This window comes from Equus asinus, chromosome 4 (assembly GCF_041296235.1).
Source record: "Equus asinus isolate D_3611 breed Donkey chromosome 4, EquAss-T2T_v2, whole genome shotgun sequence".
Lineage (NCBI taxonomy): Eukaryota > Metazoa > Chordata > Mammalia > Perissodactyla > Equidae > Equus > Equus asinus.
Genome location: NC_091793.1, coordinates 67,882,792 through 67,902,737, shown reverse-complemented (window position 1 = coordinate 67,902,737; position 19,946 = coordinate 67,882,792). Strand labels below are relative to the sequence as shown.

The following is a 19,946-nucleotide window of genomic DNA, read 5'->3' as shown; positions in this document are numbered from 1 at the left end:
GCCACAAAAAAGGGGAGTTCGATTACTATTCAAAAATCACATAAATTTGGTCAAATGCATTTTGGTTCCATTTTTATGAGAAAAGCCCCAAAGAGAATTAGGCTTAGGCTATTTAGGGACTGGAGAAAATGTTTTAAGTGCCTAAACTGCAGACATATTTCACTGTTTTTGAATAAAAGGCCAGTCATCATATTTGCCATATAAATAACATAAATGGGAACTCTCAGATAATGCAGAGTGCAACTTTCTTTTTCAGGGCAATCATTATTCCTTGAATCAGGAAATGCATTTCGGATCCACAGTTTAATCTAAAAGCCTTATAAATATCTGTATAAACAAACATGGGTGTGTTTGCTCAAGCTAAACATGCTCTCTAATGGCTACTTTCACACCTCAAGTGCAGGCCATTTTTTATTCTCAAACATAACCCAAGCACAATGTCAATAATGTGGTGTGTTCACATCACACAACCTTAAATTCAAAGAAACTCACCAATGCACTTTAGCTTGAATTAGTTTATTTTTAGGTTCTGTTTAATATCTACGCTTTTTTATTTTTGAAAAGCAAGTATAACAATAAAAGACCATTCAACTCAAAACAAAAAGCACAATGCAAAACACCCAACCTCACTTACCTTTAAGTAGTTTATAAGGAAATAAGGTTACATGCAACCGTTGAAGAAAACCAACTGAAGACTTCTGCTCTGCCCACGCTCACACCATCCCTCACCTGCACGGTTAGTGTGCTGGCCTCTTGCCTGGTCTTGGGCCTCCAGCCTCACCCCACTCCCACTTTTCCTCACCATTCCTCACCCAACTTCCCATCGGTCAGATCTGCATTTATTGATGGCAGGCCTCTTCCCTCAGGAGAAAAAGGGCCTCCTCAGCACTCTCCATAGGGCTCCTCCTCTATGGCTCTAACCACAGCCTCACTCCCAGCCGCTCATCTCCATCCACACGCTCCTCTCCATCTACTGCCTGAACAGAGAGCTCTGCCCACGCTGTGCCGTTCTCTTCCCTCTTTCCACTTTCCTAACCACTCCTCACATCTCAGCTCTAAAGCTACCTCCTTTCCAAAGCATCCCCCATGCACAGACACCCTGCTGTGGGCAATCCACCCCTGTGTCTGTACAGGTGCCCCCACTTCCCAGATGGCAATCATGTCCAACTGCCTGTCTGCATCTTCTCCTGAAGGACATCGATGCTACTTTTACATCCTTTATTTCCAACGCATGCTGAACGAATAAACAAAACATAAGTGAAAGGAAATGCAGAAATCAAGAAGCCAAGAGTATCACCTGACCTTGCAATAAGTTGTCCTATAACTGGAGAGACCAAAAAGTCACCACTGTGCCCATCCATTAGGAATTAATCTACAGGCCCAAAGTGCAGCAGACTGAGGTTAAATCATGAGTATTGAGATAAACTCTGGAAAGGACCTCATGGCAGCCTCTGTGAACTGGCTGAATCAGCATCTACTGCGTCTTCCTCTACCGCAGAGGCTGAACAACAAAAAACTGTTTTCCACACTCTCTTGCACCTAGGTTTCTCCACGCCATTTAGGTTCCTCCACTCAGATGCATTTGCTGGAGTTCTGAACGTGCAACAGTTCGATGAGGAGAGAGGGAGGGCATATCAGATTAATTGTGCTGGTGCAGATCACAGTAGCAGAAACCTGGTTCTGGGGTCGCAACTGTCACAGTGGCTTCCTGACTTTGGTAGAAGCAGTGTGGTTCCCTTGTCAGCAGCTGTAGTACCAGCTTCCCAATTCCATAGGCCACTAGTTGGCTTCCTGATCAAGGAGGCAGGAGAAGCATCTTTGGAGGCTCAGTTCTAATGTGACGCTTGGGAAATGACACTGGCTCAGCCCAGATTCCATCTCTTAAGCCTCCCCATGGATCCCTGCAATCCAGCGGGAGGGTTGTGTCTTCTCAACCAAGTACCCTGACCAAGAGCGGTTCTCACCAGTTTCCCGCTCCCAGAAGTCCAGAAGTGTCCTTGCATCTGGGGTATTCCTTTGTTTTCCCGGTCCTCAGTTTCCAGAGACCCTCAGGGCAGAAGACTCACGTTCAGGCAGATAGCCCTTATCTAAGGCCCAGGAATTTTATGGATTTTCCAAATAAAGCAGCAAACAACTAAATCTGAGTGACTCAATTCCCAAGTCCCATCTACTCCTCCTTAAAGACAGAGACTCTGGGAACACTTTCTGACCAGCCCAAACTAGGCTAGGCCCCCCGAGGTGTGTGCTTCCATGTACAGACCAGCAGTGTACTCCCACGGTGCCCAGTAACTATGTGTTATGTGTAATCTGTCTGATGAGCTCCTGGAGGGGAGAGAATTTGCTTCATTCGCTTTTTTTTTCACATTTTTAAATTAAGGTAAAATTCATATAACATAAAATTCACCATTTTAAAGTGTATACTTCAGTGGTTTTTAGTGTATTCACTATTTTGTGCAAATCCCACCACTACCGAATTCCAGAATAGTTCCATCTCCCCAAAAAGAAACTCCATCCCTACTAGCAGTCTGTCCCATTGCCCCCTCTCGGCATCCCTTGGCAACCACTAATCTACTCTCTGTCTCTATGCATTTGGCCATTTTGGACCTTTCACATAATGGAATCATACAACATGTTGCCTCCTGTGCCTGGCTTCTTTCACTTAGCATGTTTTCAAGGTTCATACATATTGTAGCATGAGTCAGCACTTAATTCTCTTTTATAGCTAAATAATACCCTACTGTATGGACAAACCATATTTTGTTCATCCATTGCTCAGCTGATAGACAGTTGGTTTATTTCCTCTTTTTGGAGACTGTGAATACTGCTGCTATGAATATTCACGTACAACTTCATTCACTTTTGTTTCGATACCGCCTGGTACGGTGCCTGGCACACAGTAGGTACTCAATAAACGTTTGCTGAATGAATGAAAAGTCCAGGTCATGTTCCTAAAGGGCTCCTCCTCCATGTGACATAGAGGCAATGCTTCCATAACAAACAACAGCTGTCCTCGGTTGCCTATTAATGCCTGCCTCATTGCGTTCAGTGTCTCTGAACAGAAGGTGTTCCAGTGTCTCCGGGAGACTCTTCCATGTTGTCCGAGCTTCATCAAGAGAGTAAGATAGCCCTTTACGGCCTGTCATCCCTCACAAAGAGCAGGGGAATGCTTCCACTAATTTCTACTACAAAAGCATTTACTTCTCTTTTATCCTTTCTATGCTGCTCTATCCTACACCCTTTCCTCTTGCCCTGTCAGCCCTGCCCTTTCTTCCCAAATGCCAGGCTGAACTTCAGTGCCATATACTTCAGTACGTTCCTGCCTTCCCTATCGTGAGCTCCGACTCCCCAAGCGGGCTCACGTCCTACACCGTCAGCATCAATGGCGTCCCAGCCCTCTTACCCCTCAGTTCCCTTCCTCATGCCCTAGACTTAGTATCGGGTCTTCGACATCAAGGGGGACCATCCAGAATAGCACAGTCCACGAGAAATACGGGAGCCACACACAGAACTTAAAATCAGTAGATTCACCTCTCAAGACACTCCAAACATACTCAAACATTGTCCAATAGCTAAATCAATCATGAATTTTTAAATTTAAGTGTGTCTTAATTAAAATTAAAATTCTGCTCCTGAGTCACACTAGTCACATTTCAAGTGCTCAATAGCCACATGTGGCTAGTGGCTACCACGTAGGAACTCACAATTCTAGAAAACAAACCAAACATCAAGAACAATAGCCACAGGGCAAATTAAGACACATATCAAACTATCTGCAACCCAGAACGAAACAGGGACATTAAAAAACCCCTAAATACTAAGGACTGTGGGCCCTAGTCTTTGTTCATCCAGCAAGCATTTATTAACTACCTTCTATGAGCGTGTCATCGGCCTTACCGTGAGAGGGGACACAAATAGCCTGGGAGAGACACGTCAAATTTCATTTACTAAGTACAGAATGAATTCAAGGCAACTCGAAATTAAGCCTCAAATAGTGTAGAAGAGGCTAATTCCAGCATTCTAGTGGCTGTACTTCAAAATTCCACTTGCAAGTCAAACACGCTGCACATAAAACGCATTTCCCCACAGTGGCAGTTAGTAGAGCATGGTTAGGTGTTTAAGTTGGCTCCTAAAAGTTGATTTGATCTACAATAAAATTGAAATATTACAAAGTTACAATTTTGTCTAAGCCTAAAATCAAACTATGAATCCCTGTATTTCCAACAGCGTAACATTTAAACAAATATAGCCAAACATGTTTTTAATGGACACACGGTCCTTAAGGCCTTCAGCAGGGCTGACCAGGCTTAAAGCTCAGCCTTATTTGAGCCACTAAAAGTCTAAAAGGAGGAATAAGCTGCAATGCTGACCTCAAAGCCAGATGCACTGTGGGCCTAGGCTGACGAGTGATCTTCAGTCCCAAAGAGGAAACTCTAGTTTCAGACTTTCTTCCTCTCGGAGTCAAAATACTTTCCCTCTGATCAAGAGGTGAGAGGAAGAGGAAAACAGAAGTCCTGACAACAGATGGGGAATCTGGATTCCTAGGTGGGGATGAGCAAGTAAGGGATGCCACGACATAAAGGGAGAGGCAGGATACAGCAGAGCGAGCCTAACAGAGGGTGGATGGACGCGCCAGGTATGTGTGAGTGGGCTTGGACAGCACCACCTGCCACGGGGCCGCTGCAGGAAAGGGTGACTCCCCCAAGAGCCCAGCGTCCCCATATGGGAGCCAGCCACCCAGGAGCCAACAGGCCAACATACTCTGCCTTGGGGGATGAAGCTGTCCCCTGAACATGCACAAGGAGGCACTAGGTGAGGGAGCTAGGAGGGGGAATAGAGTCACAAGAGCATCCAGTCTGCCAGCTGCTCCTGAGCCCACACACAGCCAAGCATTTTAAACCAACACAGGGAATAGTGGCAAATCTAGATTTTAAAAGTTAACGCTAACATTTAAAAACTGGAAGATTACCAACAAAATTCCAGCTGTCTAGCTTATTTTATGTATGAAATGAGATCTGGCCACCTGTGACAGTCCCTCAAGGCAACGCTCTTCTAGAGCTGAGCTGCAGCCGCTCTCTGGACAGCGCTTGTGCTCCCAGCTTGCTACTCCCTAAGCTTCCCCCTGCCGAGGTCCTCCACAGCCTGAGCCAGCCTGACCCCTGGAGGCATCTGAATTTGTGGTCCTCCCGTTAGCCCCGTGGAGCTTCACTCCTTCACCCGGGACGTGACCACAGCAGTGTCCGGCCTGGGTTAGATGCACGGGGAATGCAGCCTCAGAGCAGGGGTTCACTGAGTTCCCCGAAGGCAGCTGAGAAGGGGTGTGGGTGGGCGAGGCTTGGGACCAGGGGCTCAGGGAAGTGTCCCCAAGGAATGCTGTGTCTTCTGACTCCAAAGTTGCACCTTGACCTCCTGCCCATCTCCCACTACCTCATGCATCACTACAGCCGGGTGTTCCACAAACCCTGGGCATGCTGGGGCCATGACCCTGGGGTCAGCACCAAGGGCACCAGCAAGAGGCACCCATCCAATGCGCCATCTCCAGCAGCTCAGAGAGCACAGCGCCACAGTGAGGAGGCCACTGCCAGACCCACTTATAGTGAGAAACTGAGCCTCCAACTGAGCCTCCAAAGGGACAAGGGACTGGTCCAAGGTCACGCAGACTTGAAAGGCTTAGAAGCCAGGTCTGCCGGTCTCTCACACAAGCAGACAGGCCAGCCTCAGGCGATGACAACCAGGTGACCTAAGCACAGAGCGGGCTGCGTGTGTCATGGTGGGGGTGGGGGTACTGGACAGGCAGGCTGAGGAACAGATGCCCAGAGGGCAGTCTCCCAGCGTGAGGGCACTGTTGTCTGGAGAGCAGAGCAAAGGCGCTCCTGCTGGAGGACCAGCTCGTCCTAAGGCCTGGAGGCGCTGCACGATGAGAAACACAGCTTGTACATGACAGAGGGGGACTCCGGAAGCCGCCACCCTCACGTGTGGAGGCCCCTGGACTCCCACTCCTCCCGGCTTGAACCCCACCCTGGCAGCTCTGTCTCCATCTAAGTCTCTGTCTCCCCTCTTTCTGCTGCCCCGAGGCCCAGCCCCTGAGCCAGCTCCTCCTCAGCATCCTGTGCTTTCCACATTGTTCTGTCTTGGTTCAGGCACCACAGATGCATTCCCTCCCTTGAAGTCATAATTAAGTTTCTCATTACTGAGGAACACCCTCATGACCTGACTTCAGAGTTTAAAAAGAATTAACATTGAAAGAAAATCGATGGATAAGGGTCAAAATGAGCACAGGGTGAGGTCACTCAGTTCCTGGGAATGAGGAGCCCTGGTCCAGGAGGGAGAGAGGAGGTGAACTTGACCCCCATCAGGCCCGTGGGTAATCCTCTCATGTATTCAGGGTTTTAGCCATCATCCCATGTCTGAACCCATTTCTGCATCTGGCCCAGAGCCCCCCGAGGGCTCACAGCTTGGAGAGCTCATCAGAGTGTGATCACAGCACTGGGGGCCCAGGTGAGGCCAGAGGGGCTGCAGGAGGGGGTGGGGATCAAGAACGGCTTCATGGAGGAGACAAGGTCTGAGCTGGGTCTCCAAGGACCCGCCATCATCTAGCCAGGGCCTGGCACCAGGCAGGAACCAAGTCCATGATGAGCGAATGAGTGAGTGAACGAATGAACAGGCACCCACCTAACAGACAGAAGGAGGGGCAGCCAGCCCAAGCCGAGGCTGAGACGCAGGGCTCCTGGGGAACATGGAGAGGGGCTGCTGTGGGTGCCCACCTCGCCCCCTTTATGGCCGTCCTGACGCCACAATAGCCAATCTCTGCCCTCTCGGGAGCCCTGGTCTGCGCTCTGCTCTGCGATGCTGCTCACCATTTCCAATCACACCTGCCTGTGTCACCTCTGCGTCCCCATTTGTAAGTGTAGCAGCCATTTGGCAGTTTGTGAAGAGGGGGAGGTCAGTGTGCAGCCGAAGGCTGAAGACAGGAGGGAGAAGGTCACAGGGTTCCCGAGGCAGTGCATCCAGGGGGTTGGCACATCGGCAAGGCAGGGTGGGGAGGAGTCCTGCCTGGGGGTGGAGGAGTCCGCTGGGGGTGTTCCCTCACCCAGAGGGACTTCATGGAGAGGATGCAGACATGGGGCAAGGGCTGAACTCCGTTTAGGTCAAGCTGACTTCAAGAAGCTCAAGGACACTCAGAGAGACAAGTCTAGGGGGAAGTGGAAGTGGGGGTGAAGGTGCAACAGAGGGTCAGGGTCGGAGCTCGAGACTCAGATGAGATGGGGCAGTGGAGGGGCTGGAGGACAGCGAGGATATTCATCCAGTGGGGTCGTTAAGAGGGAGACCACTGTGTTGATTTCACAGCCTCCTGATGCCTAATACAGCTGGGCCCAGGGAGGCCATTCAATGAACACATACTGACTTCACCCAAATTCACCCGGTTCTACATTAAATCATAGAATACAATAGAATTTGCTGAACTCAGGTTAACTAGCTAGAAAGGTGAAAGCAAGGATTATAAACAAAAGCGAAATTCAGATTCGAGACAAAACTAACACTCCACACTAATAACTAAGACTCTCTAAGTTGTAGCCCACTGTGGGCTCAGGGCCTTTGCACTTGCTGGTCTTCTAGCCTAGAACACTCTACCCTCTGCATTGCTTACTCCCTAAAGATCTTCAGGAATTTGCTCAAGTCCTTCCTCACTTTTTCACCATGGTACATACTCCCGCCTGGCTTTGTGTATATTTTACTTACTTTTTCTCAGCCCCCACTAGGCTGGCAGCTGTATGAGACTGGAGACCTCTGCCTGCTTCTCCCACTGCTGCCCAGTGTCCGGAGCTGGCCCAGCAGCAGTAGGGCCTCAGACTTGCGCTAGTGAGTGAACGCTGCAGATTACAAAGGAGCACGCTTCCAGGAGTGCTAAGCGTTATCTGTTCATTCGCTGTCCATGGAGCCCTGCTCTGTGCCCAGCCCTGACTCAGGCTGGAGGCACGGACAGATGGCAGTGAAGGAGATGAGACAACAAACTCTGCTGCGCCCATGGAGCCATCACAGAGGGGGACAAACATTGAGCAGAGCACAGCAGGTTAGATGGCAGAAGTGCCACAGAGGAAAAGCAGGGCCGGGGGACCAGGAGAGGGGGGTGGGGGCAGTGGTGGGAGGAGATGAGAGAGGGGGAGGCCCAGATGGTGCAGGGCATGGGAGGTCCTGTGAGGACCTTCCTCGGGGTGGGGAGAGTCACGGTGGGGTGCTGAGCAAGGGGCCGGGCCCTGAACGCTGTGAGGGGAATGGGGTGGGTGACGGCAGGGAGACTGGGGTGGGGACGCTGTCACTGTAGACGGAGCAGGCAGGGAAGGCTCCTCAGGTGACATCTGAGCTGAGCCTTGTCTGGACCATGTTTCTAGCTTCTGTAACCTGATGCTTTAACATGTGTCCTGCGTGCACATGTGGACACGCCTTGTTCTGAATCCGATCAATTCGGCCTCCTGCCTCCCTCGTCATGCCGTTCCGCCTTCCCCAGGGAGAACCCTCCTTCTTGGGCCCATTTTTCAAAAACAAACCAACCAATCCAGTGTCCATCCACACCCCAACTACCTCCTCTATTGGACATGTGTAGTCGAGGCTGCTACCCCCGGGCCTTGTCCCCCAGGGTGGGTATCAGACAACTGGGACAGCCTCGTGCCCCAAAGCCTGTGAAGTTATTTAGACCAGCCAGTCCTGAGCCTGCTCACCCTGCCTCGCTGTTCCTTCCTCCAGAAATCACAGGAAAGGCTCCTCCTGCCCACAGTGTCCCCCGCTCCCTCTGCCTCCTGACCACCCTGGGGCTTCCCCGTGGGGCCCTGTGTGCTGTGGTGTGGCCCCTCTGGGAACTATGAGCAACAAACTATCTTGGCAATGGCATCATCTCCTCATCTGTTGGCCTTCCCGAACCTCCAGATTTCCATTAATACATTCTATTTTAAACCGGCCCTACAAGATATTTTGCAGACACTAAGCTTAAACAAATGAAGAACAAATATCTTTTACAAGGGTACTTTTTACTTCAAAGTATCTTTTTGGGGTCCAGGCAACAACACCAGTCTCTGAGGAAATTTAAGAAGCTCCCAGCAGCCCGCCACCGGCCCTGGGTGGGGCCAGAAGGAGAGATTGGCCTTGCCCCCTCACGCTGCCCAGCATGGAGGAGGTTGCCACGGCAGGTGACCTCTGGGCCCCCTGGAATGTTGCTGGTGCTGTGGGTGGAGGGGAAGGCCCCAGGCCCATGCAGGGGGGTTGGGCTGGGGGTGGCGGTCCTGGACTCCAGGCCTGGTAGGATCCTGGCAGGTTCTGTGGCCTTCAGCTCTGACTCCGCGTTCCCCTTAGGCAGCTGATGCTGGTTTGCAGCCCTGCAGAGCCAGGCGGGAAAGCCAGGTTTGATGCAATGGCGTCTCCCTGCGCACGCAGACGCCTTCAGCTGCACCGAGTAGGTGAGGGAGAAGCTGCGGCTGCTGGGGTCCATGGGAGGCACATAAGGTCTTACGAGGATGCTGTGGCCCACCACCCGTGGTTTCTTGTCACTAAGCATTAAGTACGTGGCCATGAGGGAGTCATATCGCTTGTTTTTTAAAGAGTCTTCTATCCTGTCCTGCTGAAACCCCATGCTCAGCATTACACTCATTACCCAGGGATCCCTGGTGTCAAAGGGCAGCTCCTTGTAGGGCCGCAGTTTCTCTTGCCCCATATTCACCCAGCGGTCCTTCAGGATTTTCTGGATACTTATTCTTTTTTGTGGGTTGAGGGTGAGCATTTTGCCAAGGAGGTTCCTGCACTCCCAGGACAGGAACATCGGCAGCGGGAACCTCCCACTCAGCACCCGCCTGCGCACCGTCACCAGGTCACACCCCCAGAACGGCGGGGCCCCGGTGAGCAGGAAGAACAGCACCACGCCCAGGCTCCACACGTCCGCCGGGGGCCCGGCGTAGGCTCGGCCCTGCAAGGTCTCCGGGGCCGCGTACCAGGGGCTCCCGCACTGGGTGCTCAGCTCCTGGCCCAGGAACACGGCGCTGCTGCCGAAGCCCGACAGCTTCACGTTGCCCTCGCCGTCCAGAAGGACGTGCTCCAGCCGCAGGTCCCGGTGCACCACGCCCTTCCGGTGGCAGTACTCCAGGGCCGAGGCGAGCTGCCGAAACTTCCCTCTGGCCTCGTCCTCCGCCATGGGGCCGCTCTTCCGGATGTGGTCCAGCAGGTCTCCTCCGCTCACGAGCTCGCTGACGATGAAGGACGTCTCCTTTGTGGCCACGACCTCCAGCAGCTTGAGCACGTTCGGGTGGCGCACGGTCTTCAGGCTCTGGACCTCGCAGTGCAGCGCCTTTGCTCTGGAGGCGCTCTTCCCACTCCTCTCCACCATCTTAACCGCCACCTCGGTCCCGGTGGGCAGGTGCTGGGCCAGCTTCACCTTGCAGTAGCTGCTCTGCCCGATGGTCTTTAGCAGCTTGTAACTGGCTACATGGGTCTTACTGTTGCCAGAGGCGGCCGCCAGGCCCAGAGACATGGTGACCTGAAACTAACGCTAACTAACACTACTCCCTACTTACTAATTAGGCTAATAAACAAAAGTAACTAACACTAATGATTCTAAGAAGGGCACCTATACTAACTATAGTAACAAATAATACAAAGTATAATAAACACGTTAACTATGCTATCTACACTAACAATACGAACTATACTAACTGCACTAATACTAAAAGTACTAACTAAAAAATTTAAATAAAATGGGAGAAACAACAAAAACAAAGAAAAAATTAAAATGAGCAAAGAACGAAGAAAAATGGAGAAAAAGAAAAAAGGGAAAAGTAAAAAGAAAAATTAGAAAGACAAAAAGAATAAAAAATGAGAAAAATAAAAAGAAAATAAAAATTAAAAAAAGAAAAGAACAGAGAAAAATAAAACAATAAAAAATCAGAAAAATAAAAATGAGAATAGAAAAAAGCGAGAAAGGAGAACCAAGAAAAATAAAAAAGAAAATAATAAACAAAAATGAAAAAAGAAACAAAGAAAAATAGAGAAAAAGGAAAAACTGAGAGAAAGGAAAAGAAAAATGAGAAAAAGACAAAAAGAATAAAAAAATGAGAAAGGAGAACAAAGAAAAATCAAAAAGAAAATAAAAATGAAAGAAGAAAAAACAGTAGATGAAAAAATAAACAAAATGGGGGAAAAAATCGGAGAAAACAAGCTGGGTGCGGTCTACCAACAGGTCACCAAAACAGCTGCCTGGGCAAAAGACCGAAAACCTAACCCCACCCAGAGGCTGATATAGGTTTTCATCAATTCCATCATAGTGGCTCCTTATGAGGTCAGAGCAAGAAAGGCACCAGGCATGGCTGGGGATAGACTCCAGTGGTTGGCTCACTTTTTGGTCTCAAGACCCCTTTACTCTTAAGAAAAAGGACCCCAAAGAGTTTTTTACTTGTGTGGGATATTAGAGAGTGGTGTTTCCTTTATTAGCAATTAAAATCTGTACGATGCTTCAATGGCCTTTTCACTTCTAATTTAAAAATATGTAATCATATTTGGCTTTTAAAGACCTCATAACGACTAGATGTCAAATATTCAATTCCTTTTCCTTAAATTCTGATTAATCTGAAAATGATCCTACAACTTAACTGATAGTATAATACTATAGGAAAATGTTCTGTTGCATAACACATGCGAAGAGACATCATTAATGTTCACAGAGCTGAGAGGAAGAGAGCTTTCCTCCTATTTTCCCCAGTTAGATCAGGAGCTGATTTCTCACCAGAAACCTTGGAGGCAAGAGGGCATGGGCTGATGTACTCAAAGTGCAGAAGGAAAAAAGAATCCAACCAAGAATCCTATATCTGGCAGAACTGTCCTTAAAACATGAGGGAGGAATTAAGACATTCCCATAGAAAGCACAGCTGAGAGAGTGTTGTACGCCAGACCTGCCTCCAGCAAGGGGAGTCCTTCAGGCTGAAAGGAAACCACAGGGGACCGTAACTTGACACCTTATGCAGAAATAAAGGTCTCTGGTCCAAGTAAGTATGCTGACTCCAGTGGAGAGGGTCCCAATTGAGTTGAACTGTCAGGGAATTGTCAGATGTCAGGGAATTGCTGGTGGTGTGGGAACACTTTGTCCCCCTATCCACACATCAGAAGTGGGTACTAGGATTCTAACCAGGTGAGCTCACAGTGTGCAAACCCACCATGCACACACTGAGGACAGAAGCACTGTGCAGTGTGTGTTCTAGTCTATAAAAACATTGAGAACAATAATCTGAAAGGGGGAAGAAGGAGGGGGGATAGACGATACGAGATTAGCTAGGAGCTGATAATTGCTGGAACTGGGCACATGGGGGGAGTAGTCATTATACTGTTTTTCCTACTTTCGTGTCTCTCTGGTTTTCCACAAGAAAAAACTGAACAAAAACACAAAAGTGAGTGAATTTGGATAGCCGCACTCCTGGACTCCTGCTAAGTGGCAGGTGGGGAGCAGGCACGTGACGCACCGTGGCTTCTGTGAGGTCGGCTCAGAGAGGCTGGACAGACCATCCTCCTCTCACAGCCACGCTGCAGAGCTGGTCCGATCAGATCTGTGGTCACGATCACGGCACCCCTTCTCTGGGTGAGAGCCCCATCAGAGCATGTGATCAAAGCCATGGACCCCACGCCAGAAAAAAGCACACACTCCACTGCAACTCTGGCCATGGAGAGTCCTGTGCACTGGCCACAGAGCAATGTCCAGCAATTGAGACAGCTGGCCCTGACTGTCCCAGCTTTGGGGTGCTCCACCGTGTCTTAACTATTTGGGGTGGTGCAGGCTTGGAGAAAGAGCTAGGCAATATGCACTTCAAGGACATGAAGATCTTTAGCCCAGGATGTGAGGCCAACATAAAAGGTGGCATGTTTCCCACCGCACACGGCTGAGAGAAGACGAGGCCTGTGTGGTCAGCAGGGGCAGGCGTGGGGGAAGTGGGAGCAGGGGTCAAAGGGCACACGCTGCAGTTAGCAGGATGAGTCAGTCTAGAGAGCTAACGTGCAGCAGTAATAACACTGCTGTCTCATGCACTGGAAATTTGCTGAGAATGGATTTCAGGTGTTTGCACCAAGAAAAAAAAAAGACAATTATGTGAGGAGATGTACATGTTAATTAGCTTTACTGTAGCAACCATTTCACTATGTATCGGAGTACCAAAACATGTTGTACGCCTTAAATATGTATAATTTTTATTCTCTTCCCAAAAAGGCAAGGTCTGTGGTAGGAATGGCCAGTAGCTGTACCTGGACTCTGTGATTTCTACGATGGAAGGAATGACACTCCTGCCAGGTTCAGGCCTAACCTTGAAAAAGACTGGCAAGTGGCACTTTCTCTCTCTTAGGAACCAGCCATGACGCTGTGAGGAAGCCCACGTGGCCACATGGCAGAGGACCAAGGCCCCTGGCCATCAGCCCCGCTGAGCTCCCAGCTTGTCAGCCATCACCAACTTGCCAGCATTGTGAGCAAGGCCTCAGCTGATGTCACAGAGGGCGGAGAGGAGCTGTCCCCCTGGGCCCAGCCCAAACTGAAATCGCGAGTGAATAAATGATGATTCTCATTTTAAAGCACTAACATAGGGGGTGGTTTGTTACACAACGACAGATAACCACAACACCCCTCCCCCCTTGCTCCATGCAGGCTCCAGTTCCTCAAAGGCCCCGAAGCCCCCGTTACTGGGTGAATGTTTGTGTCCTCCCCAAATTCCTATGTTGAAACCCTAACCCCCAGGGTGGCTGTAGCTGGAGACCGGCTTGTGAGGAGATGCTAGGGGCTAAATGAGGCCATGAGGGTGGGGCCCTAGCTTGGTAGGACCAGTGCCCTGACAAGAAGAAGGGACGAGAGCATGATCTCTCCACCACGTGAGGCCCTGGGGAGAAGGCGCCAGCCAGGAGGAGGGGCCCCCCAGGAACCCGCCCTGCCAGATGCTGATCTGGGGCCTGCAGCCTCCAGAACTGTAGGAAAATGAACTTCTGTTGTTCACGCGGCCGTCTATGGCACTCTATTGTGGCAGCCAAGCTGACAGATGCCCCCAGCCTCAAAGCCCCTGCCCACCCCTGCTCCTGCCTGGAAAGCTCCATGTACTTAATGCCTGCCATTGTCCCTCTCAGCAGCGGCCGCTCTATGCAGCGGCATCACTGACTGCCTCCACACCCTCGGCCGGGCCTCCACCATCCATCCCTCTCTGAGCAGCCGGCTGCTCTCCTCTCCACCTGGCCATCAGCCCCGCTGTTCTGCAGCTGATCCTCCTGGAGGACGCTGCACCTCCCTGAACTCCGCACAGGACCTGCACACACGTGCTCTGGTTTAGAAAAGACAGTGGCACTGCCCAGGAAGGTCAGAGCACCTTTGGACCCAGAAGTTCTGCTACCAGCTATAAATGCCAGTGAAGCGTGGGACACGGCCTAGGGTGGTGTGCTCTCGGAGCCCCAAGCTGGAATGGGCCTGCACGTCTCAATGGGACAAAGGCTGAATATGGCCCATCCACACAAGGAACACAAAACAGCCACCAGAATGCAGGTACCCTGGCCACCCCCAGCAGCCGAGTGAGTCACCCAGGCAGCCAGGCTGCAAACAGGGTGCACATTGCACTTTACGTAAAGGAGAAAAATGGGGAAAATGCAACGCCTCAGCTGAACGTGCCCCTGGGGAGTGAGACAATGAGGCTGAGGAGGGACACGACTGTCACAAAGCCAGGGCACTGACAGTCACCCCAGGGAGAGGGGCTTTTGTCAGGGGGGATACAAGTGCTTCTGGGCTGCTAGCAATATCCCATCTACTGACACAGGGGGTGAATACAGACATCTCCACGACATGAATCTTTAAACTGTACACACACACACACACATATGTATGCGTATACACTGGGTGTCTTCTGTGTGTCTATATCATAATTTTGAAAAAGAAAAAAAATGAGCAATTGTCCAACAAAGTGATGGATTACTATTTTAAAAAGGAGAAGAGAGCCCCCACTTTGCTCCTCCCACATCCAGGCCCCTTGTCACAGGTGGACGCCCCCAGCCTCCCCTGCCAGCGCCCAATCCCCCACCCCCGCCCTGAGAACTCGCCAACAGCAAATAAGATCCAAAGCAGGGAGTTCCCAGCGATGTGTGCTCCAGCTGCCTGAATGGAAACCCCTTGTTCTAGAAGGACATTGAACACCCTGTCCAGCAATTCCAAGTGGGCATCGGTGCCCACCACAAAGCCCGCTGTGCTGGCAGGTGATGGAAGACTGGAATGGCCAGCAGAAACTTGTGCTGTCTCCTTGCTCCAGGGGACAGGGACAAGGAGCAGACAGCTCTCTGTCAGCGGGACGACTCTCCAAGGCCATTCTCAGGAAGCCTGAGGGAAAGCAAGCTGTGGACGGGGAGGAAGGGTGGTCTGGGAACAACGGGAGAGGGTGTTTGTCCTCGCTTTGTTCTCCATTTCATCACAGCTGTGCGGGAGGAAAGCAGGCAGGGCAGGGTGTGTGTGCGTATGTGTGAGTGTGTGGGTGTGCATGTGCATACCTCAAGCTTCATCTCCATCTCCATCTCTCCTGGGGGAAGCCAGATCCCCTACCTGTGAGCGGCCCTGTGGAGGGGCCCACATGGTGAGGACTTGACGCCTCCTGCCGCCAGCCACACACGGGAGATTACAGGTAGATCTCCAGCCCTGGAACGAGGCGGCCACAGCTGACATCCTCACTGACCCCACGAGAGCCCTGAGTCAGAGCTGCCCAGCCATGCTGCCCCTGGGCTCCTGACCCACAGAGACCAGAAAATACACACTTACTGCAGTAGCTGCTCAGTGTCAGGGTCATTTGTCACCCAGCAGGAGAGAGACCCCTCCTCAGAGCCTCTCCGCTATCCCCCCGCTTGGCAGCTTTCACTCAGGGCCCCTGGAGCTGTCTCACGTCTGTTTACTGTCTCTGCCTTTCTTGTTAGGAGGAAGCCCCCGTGAGGACAGGGGATTTGTTAGGTTCACTGTAGGGTCCCCACATTCCAAGACAGTACAGAGGCTCCTTGACAAATGGCTGAGGTGCAGCAATGCGGCAAACCAGTAGCCCCATCACTCTGACCTCCCGTGTCTGAGGAGCCAGAATATGACAGGGAACAAGCACGAGCCCTGAGTCAGTCCTTCCTGGTCCCAGCCCCAAGCAGCATGAGTCACCCAACCTGTAGGAGCCTCGGTTTGCTAGTCTGTGGATCAAGGATGTTAGTAACAGCTGGAAGTCAGGCCAGTGTGCGCTGTGGAGGCTAGGGGCTCTGAGAGCCAGTGCTCCTGGGACAAAGAGGGAGCTTCCTGCTGTCCCCTATTATAGCACAATAGATAACTGAGCCTTCACCGGGCCTTCGGAGGGTGAAGGTACAGCTGATCATGTTTTTCACTCTTGTTTCACTTCTCTGGTGGACCCTGCAGGCTGATTCACTCAACATGTGTGCTGAGCCCCTCCTTCTGTGCTTGGCTGCATGGGAGTCTCTGGAAAAAACTGAAACCTGCATCTGCCTGACTCCCTTGCAGCCAGGGTTCTGCCAGTAGCCTCAGCTCCTCTGGACAGATGCCTGCCCGAGGTTAAAAACGTGGAAGGGAGCCCCCCAAGGTGGTGGAGGATGGGGCTCCTGGCTGGCAGGGAACAGAGGGTCCGGTTCTCCCACAGCAGCATGCTCCAGTGTCTGGGCCTGAGCATCACAGGCAGTGGGGTTTCCACGGCAACAGTCAAGTGCAGGCTTACTGATTGTCCAGGTGACTGTTAGTGTTGTCCGTGGCCATGGGGCATCCAAGCTTGGTCCCCTGGTGGTCCTGGCATCTCAGTCCTAGCACCTATGAACAGATTCCCCTCTGCTCGAACCAGAAAGAATGGATTCTGTCGTCTGCAACTAATCACTGAGACTGGCACAAGTTCAGATTCTGAAATCACCTCTATTGTTTGTCTCATGTGAAAAAATACAGGAAAGTTTAAGAAAAATAAGTAAAAATCTTCTATAATCCCACTGCCTGGAAGTAATCACTGTAATATTTTTGCATGTTTCCTTCCGGACTTTGCCTTCTATCCATTTTGTTATATGGTCAAAATGACGGTTTATATCATCCTATGCCCGCTTTGCTCACTCAGCAGGGAGTGTAAAAGCGTCCCAGTCACCTTGTCCACGAGGCCTGCAGCAGCTTTCTAAACTAAGTCAGTTTCCTCTTTACCCACTCTTACTTCTTTTAAACCATGTTCTTGGGGTATGATCGACATGCAAAAGCTGTGCATATTTAACACACACAATTTGATGACTTTGGAGATGAGTATTCATCTGTGAAACCATCACCACCATCTATGCCATGAACGTATCCATCACCTCCAGAAGTTTCCTCCATCCTTTTTATTTATTATTGTGTGTGTGTGTGATAAGAATATCTAACATAAGATTTACCCTCTAAGCAAAGTTTTAAATACAACACCCAGCACTATTACCCAGAGGCACAGTAGCTCTCCAGGACATGCTCACCTTGAGTAACTGGGACTGTACCCTTTGACTGACAGCTCTCCATTTCCCCTTTCCCCAGCCCCTGGCAACCACCACTCTACTCTCTTCTGTAAGTCTGACTGTCTTAGATGCCTCCAGTAAGTGGTATTATGTAGTATTTCTCCTTCTATGTCTGCCTTCCTTCACTTAGCAAATGTCTTCTAGACTGACCCAAGCTGTTAGAATGGCACGATTTCCTTCTTTTTTCAAGGATGAATAATATTCCATTGCGTGTGGCTAGTGGCTACCATGTGTTAACTCACAGTTCTAAAAAACAAACTAAACATCAAGAACAATTGCCCCAGGACAAATTAAGACAAATATCAAACGATCTGCAACCCAGAACAAAATAGGGACATTAAAAAACCCTAAATATTAAGGACTGTGGGCCTTATTCTTCATTCATCCAACAAGAATTTATTAACTACCTTCTATGAGCATGTCATGGGCCTCAACATCAGAGAGGACACAAACAGCCCGGGAGAGGCACATCATATTTCATTTACTAAGTACAGAATGAATTCAAGCCAACTCGAAATTAAGCGTCAAATAGCGTAGAGAAGGCTAACTCCAGCCTCTAGTGGCTGTGCTTCAAAATTCCACTTGCAAGTCAAACACACTGCACATAAAATGCATTTCCCTAAAGTGGCAGTTTGCAGAGCATGGTTAGGTGTTTAAATTGGCTCCTAAAAGTTGACTGGCCTCATAATAAAACTGAAATATTACAGAGTTTCAATTTTAAGTCAAAAATCAAAACTATGAGTTTTGTTTTTCCAACAGCATAACATTTGAATAAACATACTCAAACGTGTTTTCAATGGACACACGGTCCTTAAGGCCTTCAGCAGGGCTGACCAGGCTTAAAGCTCAGCCTTATTTAAGCCACTGAAAGTCTAAAAGAAGGAGTAAGGTGGAATGCTGACCTCAAAGCCAGATGCACTGTGGGCCTCGGCTGACGAGTGATCTTCAGCCCAAAGAGGAAACTCTAGTTTCAGACCTTCTTCCTCTCGGAGTCAAAATACTTTCCCTCTGATCAAGAGGTGAGATGAAGAGGAAAACAGAAGTCCTGACAACAGATGGGGGATCTGGATTCCTAGGGGGGGATGAGCAAGTAAGGGATGCCACAACATAAAGGGAGAGGCAGGATACAGCAGAGTGAGTCCCAGAGCCAGCATGGGGCCAGCCTTGCTTGACTGGGGAAGGGAAGGCAGAGGGACTAAGAGCAAGAATAACGGGGCTGCAGGGAGCGTTAGTGCTAGGGGTACTGAGTATTTAGGGACAAGAAGAACTGAAAGGAGAGGCTCAGGATAGCATCCTCATTTGAATCTAAAGGTCCCATTTAAGGGCATTTGAGAACAGAAAACTGCTGCTGCTAATAATGATGGTGATAATGGTGATGACAGATAGCACCTAAGAGTTGACATTTACCACTTTCTACATAAGACAAACTGTTCAAAGTTATTCACATATATATTGTTATGTAATCCTCATTTAAGGGGAAAGGTCTCCATGCAGTGGAGAGTTCTGAACAGAACCCTGAGGAAAGAGTCGGAGAGCCAGAAAGGAGGGGAGGGGACTTGCCAAAGAAGGAAAACAAAACACACTTGTTATCCAATATACTCTGTCAGTTTTAACAACCACTCCTTTCTTATTCGGTCTCAGACCAAATAACTAAGACTACACCTGTCTTTCTAAAACCAAGAGCCAGACTCTCACTGGAGGCTCAAACAATATTTCTAGATAATGATAATGACACGCTTTTAGAGCCCAACATACCTGAGTTCAAGTCACAGTCTGAGGCTCTTAATATTTCTTAACTGTTAGTAGTTGACCTTGGGCAAATTATTTTTTAACCCTTCTGAATGCTGTCTTTACCATTCTCACAAAGGAGAATGAGCTAAAAAAACTATCAAATGTCCTAAGTATCCACTTGCCCACCTCTCACAAACCCACTCTCTCCTTGCCAGAAAGCTCCACAGAAAGCAAAATAATCCCTCTCCCAAAAAAACAAAAACAAAAAATCCTCATCACACACCTACCCTCGTCTGAGAAATCAGGAGAACTCAGCATGACCCACTAACAGGAACTAAGATTGGTACTGCGACACTGTGCCCCTTTCTAACCCTCCAAATGTGAGAGGAGTCACAAACAGAAGCTGTGTCCTGCTCCCTTCCGTAAAGAAAGCCCAGCCTGACTCTGGCCTCAAACTGCACCAAGCACTCCTGAGGATGCAGAGGATGTCTCGAATTTACCCAGCCCTCACAAGGTGATAACAGCTACCATCTACCATGCACGCAAATGATCCAATTTGAAACTGAGGATTTCAAAACAAAGTATCGAAATAGTGTCAGCATGGTCTCCGTGAGGTGGGTCATTTACCAACTCTCTGACTCCTTTTCACTCCCAGGAACATTGGAGGATCCATGATATTGGAAAAAATG

The 19,946-nt window shown here is 49.7% G+C and overlaps 1 protein-coding gene across 16 annotated transcripts in view; it reads right to left on the bottom strand.

Annotated features, from left to right (window-relative positions):
* Positions 1-19,946, bottom strand: part of LOC106829139 (coiled-coil domain-containing protein 93-like) — a 154,007-nt gene that overhangs the window by 28,759 nt on the left and 105,302 nt on the right. The window contains exon 3 of one of the 16 annotated variants that reach the window (XM_070507400.1): positions 34-15,667. The exons of the other annotated variants lie outside the window; for them this stretch is intronic. Within the exon in view, the coding sequence (XP_070363501.1) occupies positions 9,026-10,510 (1,485 nt within the window). The 5' untranslated portion in view covers positions 10,511-15,667 and the 3' untranslated portion in view covers positions 34-9,025. Of the gene's footprint in view, positions 1-33; positions 15,668-19,946 lie in introns of those variants that run through there. 16 annotated transcript variants of the gene reach the window in all.